The 8144-nt window shown below is 47.5% G+C and overlaps 1 protein-coding gene across 4 annotated transcripts in view; it reads left to right on the forward strand.

The window, feature by feature from the left end:
* LOC121295034 (synaptotagmin-7-like) overlaps positions 1-3679 on the forward strand; it is a 69165-nt gene extending 65486 nt beyond the window's left edge. For all 4 annotated transcript variants that reach the window (XM_041219317.1, XM_041219319.1, XM_041219320.1 and 1 more), the window contains one exon: positions 1035-3679. In XM_041219317.1, the coding sequence (XP_041075251.1) occupies positions 1035-1139 (105 nt within the window). In that variant the 3' untranslated portion in view covers positions 1140-3679. The remainder of the gene's footprint in view (positions 1-1034) is intronic.
* The last annotated feature ends 4465 nt before the right edge of the window (positions 3680-8144 follow it).

Raw genomic sequence — 8144 nt, forward strand, 5'->3', positions numbered from 1 at the left:
AGGCAGGCAGTATGTTTTAAAGGGTGTTCAGTGTGCAGGGAGTGTGCAGAGATGCCTGGCTCTGGTCTCTTTGTTAGTTAATTAGAGGTGCTGCGCCCCAGATAGACAGCAGAGTGAGGGCTTGTGTGTCTGTGAAGCACGTGTCAGCATGAACTCTGGAGTGCACAGCGTTTAAGAAGCAGTGAGCAGAGTGCAGCTTCATCAGTGTGGGGGGGGGGGGGGGGGGGTACTGTGCACTGCAACACACCCAGGCGCACAGGACCTCATAAACACAGCAGCACTGTGCACTGCAACGCACCCAGGCGCACAGGACCTCATAAACACAGCAGCACTGTGCACTGCAACACACCCAGGCGCACAGGAACTCATAAACACAGCAGCACTGTGCACTGCAACACACCCAGGCGCACAGGACCTCATAAACACAGCAGCACTGTGCACTGCAACACACCCAGGCGCACAGGACCTCATAAACACAGCAGCACTGTGCACTGCAACACACCCAGGCGCACAGGAACTCATAAACACAGCAGCACTGTGCACTGCAACACACCCAGGCGCACAGGAACTCATAAACACAGTAGCACTGTGCACTGCAACACACCCAGGCGCACAGGAACTCATAAACACAGCAGCACTGTGCACTGCAACACACCCAGGCGCACAGGACCTCATAAACACAGCAGCACTGTGCACTGCAACACACCCAGGCGCACAGGAACTCATAAACACAGTAGCACTGTGCACTGCAACACACCCAGGCGCACAGGAACTCATAAACACAGTAGCACTGTGCACTGCAACACACCCAGGCTCTCTGTGTTTCTGGTTTTATCGGAGTCTCTCCTCTCTCTCTCTTTCTGGTTTTATCGGAGTCTCTCCTCTCTCTCTCTTTCTGGTTTTATCGGAGTCTCTCTCTCTCTCTCTCTCTCTCTCTCTCTCTCTCTTTCTGTTTTAGTGGTAGCCAGTCTCTCTCTCTCTCTCTCTCTTCTCTGTGTGTTTTATCAGAGTCTCTCTCTCTCTCTGTGTTTCAGATCTACCTGTCGTGGAAGAGTGGCCCGGCAGAGGTAAAGCACTGGAAGGACATGATAGGCCGGCCTCGCCAGGCTGTGGCACAGTGGCACCAGCTGAAAGCCTGAGGACTGCACCCCCCCCCCCCCCATCCTCAATCATCCCTGTCCATGTCCCTATCACGAGAAAATCACGAGGACAAAGAACGCCAGACACTCTCAACGCAATCAGAAAAACAAGACGTGGGATGGGAGGCTCATTGTCATGGCAACTCTCTAAACGGGTACAACTTAAGCCATCCGTCAATCAATCAATCAAGAGATGTGCGGGTCCCGGGGGAGAGACGCCAGGGCCCAGGACTCTGCCATCCCAGATCCTTTAAAAAAACATAAAACAAACTGAATTGAACTGAACTGAGTGGCTGTCCAGCACTGGCAGAAAACCATCAATCCATTGTGTAATAAACATCTCGTCTTTCTCAAGTGTATGTGAAGTGCTGTAGCTCACGTTTCAGAGAACAATTACACATAACAAGATAGCTGGTGCATTCCTACTTACAAAGACAATGTATTAACAAAATGGCAATGCATTCTTCCAGACTGAGGGGGGTGCTGTCTGTAAACCTACTCTCCCTGGAGGCTTGTGGTTTGTGCAGCTTCAAGAACACTGACAATGACAACAGCAACCATCATAACGCCAATACTAGTAAGATTCGTTTGGACACCATTCATGAAGGAGTTGCCACCTTTCTTGAGCCAAGCTAGCAGGGTGTGTGCGGAGCAGTGGGCTGGGCCCCTCTGTACTGGGCATGTTGGTGTGCGTGTGTGTGTGTGTGTGTGTGCATGTGTGTGTTCCGTGTGTAAGGATAGTAATACAGTGCCCCATGGGGGCACGCTCTTTCTCTCGCCACGGCTGCTGTTTATGTGTCTTGGCGAGGTTTATCTGCACTTTTTAAAAGACAAGATGCAAACGTTTAATAATAATAATAATAATAATAATAATAATAATAATAATAATAATAATAATAATAATAATAATAATAACTGTTAAAGGGAGGGGTGTTGATAAAGGCTTGGTCTGAACTGGGAACAGACAGAGTGGGAGTTCTCTCAGGGTTGGCACCAGTATAAATTTAACCTGTTCTCTGGCCATTGCTTTGGCTGCCTTCATCTTTATAAGTATTGTTTTGACTCAGTCTTTCCTCGATGTTGGTTTGTGTCTGTGACGGACATTGTGTCTCTCTGGCCTGTCCTCGTGGGTCAGGATAAAGCTTCCCTCGTGGGTCAGGATAAAGCTTCCCTCGTGGGTCAGGATAAAGCTTCCCTCGTGGGTCAGGATAAAGCTTCCCTCGTGGGTCAGGATAAAGCTTCCCTCGTGGGTCAGGATAAAGCTTCCCTCGTGGGTCAGGATAAAGCTTCCCTCCTGCGTCAGGATAAAACTTCCCTCGTGGGCCAGGATAAAGCTTCCCTCGTGCGTCAGAATAAAAGCTTCCCTCATGCATCAGGATAAAAGCTTTCCTCATGGGTCAGGATAAAACTTCCTTCATGTTTTTTGAGGTGTTTCATCAGAGATTACACCATGCCCATGACTACAGGACGCATTGCTAAGGAAAGTCAAATGAAAATGATCTCATATAGAAGAAATGGTAAATGATGGTTTCATAGTTCCTGTAGTTTAATCACGCTGGTTCTCTATTGATAACACAGTCACACTTACTGATCGATACTCAATTACGGGTGCCGCACTGTGTTGTGTGGAGCCAGGAGCCCTGTTCTGTTCATGAATGAATACCTCGCAGCTTCTTCAAGGTAATTACAGGGAGAATGCATGTATTGCATGGCCCTAATTCATGCTGACTAAGTTTAGACTTTGTTCGATATTTGATTTCAGTGAAATATTGTTTCTTCCGGTTCCAATGCGTCTCTTCAGAGTCAGTCAGAGTCGTGCGAAAAATGAGAAGCAGCCAAGAAAAAAAACAGCAGCAGCAGCCAAAAGACATTGAAACCTGAACGAAACACACACAGCTTCACTCATTCCATTTATTATTATTATTATTATTATTGGTAGTAATAGTATTGGTATTATTATGATTATTATTATTATTGGTAGTAGTATTAATGGTATTTGTAGTATTATTATTATTATTAGTAGTAGTATATTTGTACAAGCCTTCTTATTGTACAGTGGGGTTGAAACATTACATTCACATTCACACAAACAGAAAACCCGGCTTCATTCTCTTTGCACAACGACGCGCTGGCGCTCCATGACGCAGCCACAGCCTGCAGAGATCTGCTTTGAGCAGAGAACACGCCTGAGCTGCGGGAAGGGAAGGTCCTTCCTGTCAAAGATGCACGTGTAGCTGATAATGCTTCACAACCAGCCGTCAGTTTTAATCTGGTCCTTTACAGCGACCCCCTGGCTCTGCGGCCTTTCGGTGGACACACATGGATTACTGCAGTGGATAAATCCACAGTTCAAACCGCATTCCTATAGTTAGCTCTCAATACCTCCTAATGGGGACTGAGCTGAATCGCAGGAGATGTATGGCAAAGCTTTGACTGGAGCAATCCCTCTCTGCCGGTGGAGCCTCTAGAGCAGGGCTCTCCAACCCTGGTCCTGGAGAGCCCCTATCCAGCTGGTTTTATAGGTGTCTTTACATCATCAACGGCTAAAGATCTGGAACACCTGTTCATCTGGACTAATTAAGACAATAATTGGTTCAATTAAGTAACAGATTGGTTGAAATGAAAACCAGAAGCCACAGTAGCTCTCCAGGACCAGGGTTGGAGAGCCCTGCTCTAGACTCTGTCCTCTCCCAGAGAACCAACCAAGACCTTCAGATTGTTTTAAAACACCTGAAAAGCACAGGTGTGAGCCCCCCTCCCGATCAGGGCTCGATTTTACTGTGGGTTTGTGTGCTTGGTGTGTGTGTGTGTGTGTTTTTCTCTTATAAAACAAGTTGTGAGTTTTTCAAGATTTCCTGTCCAGGCTGTTTCAATATTTGTTGTGCACTGAAGACTTTTCCATGAGTTATTTTAAGAGTAATAACTGCAGACTGTCCTTCTTGAATAAGGGCTGGGAAAGCAGCTTTGGGTATTTTTGTTGGTGATGCACAGTCTGGGATGAGACCAAGGCAAGCAAGCACCCACCCCGCTGTCACCTGTACCACCCTCTGGAGACCCCAACATCACACAACACCCGTATCAGCTGACCTGAACCCCAGCATTGAATCTGTACCCCTTTATACTGTAGCAGAGTTGCTGGAGCCCCAATATCACATCCCCCAGAGAGCCCCTTTATTCAGTATCACCCCCTCCCCATCAGAATTGTGCTTGAGTTTGAGCAGTGGGCGGGGTTTCCAGTGGCTGCATCCTGATTGGTCATGGGTTCTTGCTCCTGCCTCCTTGTTCCTCCCAGGGCTGTCTCTAAACAGGAGTGTTCAGTATATATATATCTATATATATCATATATAAAATCACGCGATATATCTAACATCCTTGACTGAACAGACTAAAAGAAAGAGTTTAGAGCAGTTTATAACAAGTGGTTACTGAACTCTGAGTACCGAGAGAAGCCGCTTTCCATCTTTTGTTTCGCACTCTGATGGGAGATCTGGGTGCAGTGTTTAGCACTCAGCTTTCAATATTCACAGCAGTGAAGATGCCTGAGTTTCTGGAGGCTGTTCCTGCAATCTCCCACCTACTGCTTCAGTAACCCTGGGACTCAGAGAGGCAGGGGAAGAGGGTGGGGACACTCTCCCTGCTTCTATGGGGGGGGGGGGGGGGGGGGTCCCAAATATGTGCCTGTCTCTTGTATTGGTCCAAAAGACTGCGATGTGATTGTCTGTCCCAGGCCCGGTCCCAGAGGAGGTGTCCTTCCCCGTATTGAGGGGTGGGGGGTTCTGTCCTGTGGGGTACGTTCTGTTTACCGCCTGGGTGCTGATAGTGCTAACGGACAGACCTGCCGCCATGGGCCTTCCCTGAAACGAGTGTACTGGGAAAGCTGGGACAGGAGGAGTGGCTAGTTAGGAGGGTTGGTCGGTCTCTCTCTCTCTCTCTCTCTCTCTCTCTCTCTCTCTCTCTCTGTGTTTAAAGCAATGTTCACTCTGCAGGCAGGGCAGTGTGTGTGTAGAGAGGGGGTGGGGGCGGGGTTAGTGCTCAGTGTTGTTTCCATGTCGTTTCCTAGGTGATGATGATGATCACTGTAGCTTCACAAAAAAAAAGTAAATTATTTTGCAAAAAAAAATAACAAAAACAAACAGGTCATCTATATTACGTATAGTGTAGAATATTTACAAACAAGTCATCTATATTATGTATAGTGTAGAATATTTACAAACAGGTTGTCTATATTATGTATAGGGTAGAATATTTCTTTCCAAGATGATGATATATTTTGAAATTTGACTCTTTTTGTGGAGAAAGTCCTAGTTCTAATAAAGAGTAGTAACGTTTTTCATTTCTGCTGGTTTGTTTAATAATGTTTCTTTTTATTCCTAAACAGAAACACACTCACTCACTCACACACTCACACTGACACACACACTCACACTGACACACACAAACACACACACACACACTCACACTCACACTCACACACTCACACTGACACACACACTGACACACACACACACACACACACACACACACACACACGCTCACACTGACACACACACTCACACTCACACACTCACTCACACACTCACACTGACACACACACTCACACTGACACACTCACATACTGACACACTCACACACTGACACACTCGCACTGACACACTCACACTGACAAACACACTGACACACACTCACTCACACACACACTCACACTGACACACTCGCTCACTCACACACTCACACTGACACTCACACACACACACACACACACACACACACACACACACACACTCACACACTCACACACACACACTCACACACACTCACTCACACACTCACACTGACACACTCACTCAATCACACACACTGACACACTCGCTCACTCACACACTCACACTGACACTCACACACTCACACACACACTGACACACTTACTCTCACTCACACACACACACACACACACTCACTCACACTGACACACACACTGACACACTTACTCACTCTCACTCACACACACACACACTGACACACTCACACTGACACACACACTGACACACTTTCTCACTCTCACTCACACTGACACACTTGGGGTGGACACTGACTGACACAGTGTGTTGTGTGTGACTGTGTGAATGTGTGAGTGGACTGTGTGTGTGACTGTGTGATTGAGTGAGTGTTGTTGTGTGTGTGAACGTTGGTTGCTGTGGAATTCGACACTCACTACACACACTGACACTGACACACACTCACACTGACACACACACTTTCTCACTCTCACTCACACACACACACTGACACACTCTCACTCACACTCACACACACACTGACACACTCACACACTCACACTGACGCACACACTGACAAACTTACTCACTCTCACTCACACACACACTGACACACTTACTCACTCACACACACAAACACACACATTGACACACTTACTCACTCTCACTCACACTCACACACACTGACACACTCACTCTCACTCACACACACACTGACACACTCTCACTCACACACACACAATGATCACACTCTTCATCACTCACACTGACGCACACACTGACACACTTACTCACTCTCACTCACACACACACTTCATTGACACACTTACTCACTCTCACTCACACACTGACACACTCACACTCACTCACACACACAAACACACACACACACACACACACACAAACTCTTCACACAACTGAGTGTGTGTCACCACACACTCACTCACACTCTCACATGCACATTGACACTCACACATACACTGACACTCTCACACAGATACACACACTGGTGTTCGCTGACTCTTCATTGTGTTGCAGTGTGGTGTTCGCTGGCTCTTCATTGTGTTGCAGTGTGGTGTTTGCTGGCTCTTCATTGTGTTGCAGTGTGGTGTTTGCTGGCTCTTCATTGTGTTGCAGTGTGGTGTTCGCTGACTCTTCATTGTGTTGCAGTGTGGTGTTCGCTGGCTCTTCATTGTGTTGCAGTGTGGTGTTCGCTGTCTCTTCATTGTGTTGCAGTGTGGTGTTCGCTGTCTCTTCATTGTGTTGCAGTGTGGTGTTCGCTGTCTCTTCATTGTGTTGCAGTGTGGTGTTCGCTGGCTCTTCATTGTGTTGCAGTGTGGTGTTCGCTGACTCTTCATTGTGTTGCAGTGTGGTGTTCGCTGACTCTTCATTGTGTTGCAGTGTGGTGTTTGCTGGCTCTTCATTGTGTTGCAGTGTGGTGTTTGCTGGCTCTTCATTGTGTTGCAGTGTGGTGTTCGCTGGCTCTTCATTGTGTTGCAGTGTGGTGTTTGCTGGCTCTTCATTGTGTTGCAGTGTGGTGTTCGCTGGCTCTTCATTGTGTTGCAGTGTGGTGTTCGCTGGCTCTTCATTGTGTTGCAGTGTGGTGTTCGCTGGCTCTTCATTGTGTTGCAGTGTGGTGTTCGCTGGCTCTTCATTGTGTTGCAGTGTGGTGTTCGCTGTCTCTTCATTGTGTTGCAGTGTGGTGTTCGCTGTCTCTTCATTGTGTTGCAGTGTGGTGTTCGCTGTCTCTTCATTGTGTTGCAGTGTGGTGTTTGCTGGCTCTTCATTGTGTTGCAGTGTGGTGTTCGCTGACTCTTCATTGTGTTGCAGTGTGGTGTTCGCTGGCTCTTCATTGTGTTGCAGTGTGGTGTTCGCTGGCTCTTCATTGTGTTGCAGTGTGGTGTTCGCTGGCTCTTCATTGTGTTGCAGTGTGGTGTTCGCTGACTCTTCATTGTGTTGCAGTGTGGTGTTCGCTGACTCTTCATTGTGTTGCAGTGTGGTGTTCGCTGGCTCTTCATTGTGTTGCAGTGTGGTGTTCGCTGGCTCTTCATTGTGTTGCAGTGTGGTGTTCGCTGGCTCTTCATTGTGTTGCAGTGTGGTGTTCGCTGGCTCTTCATTGTGTTGCAGTGTGGTGTTCGCTGGCTCTTCATTGTGTTGCAGTGTGGTGTTCGCTGGCTCTTCATTGTGTTGCAGTGTGGTGTTCGCTGACTCTTCATTGTGTTGCAGTGTG

This window comes from Polyodon spathula, chromosome 19, assembly GCF_017654505.1.
Source record: "Polyodon spathula isolate WHYD16114869_AA chromosome 19, ASM1765450v1, whole genome shotgun sequence".
Lineage (NCBI taxonomy): Eukaryota > Metazoa > Chordata > Actinopteri > Acipenseriformes > Polyodontidae > Polyodon > Polyodon spathula.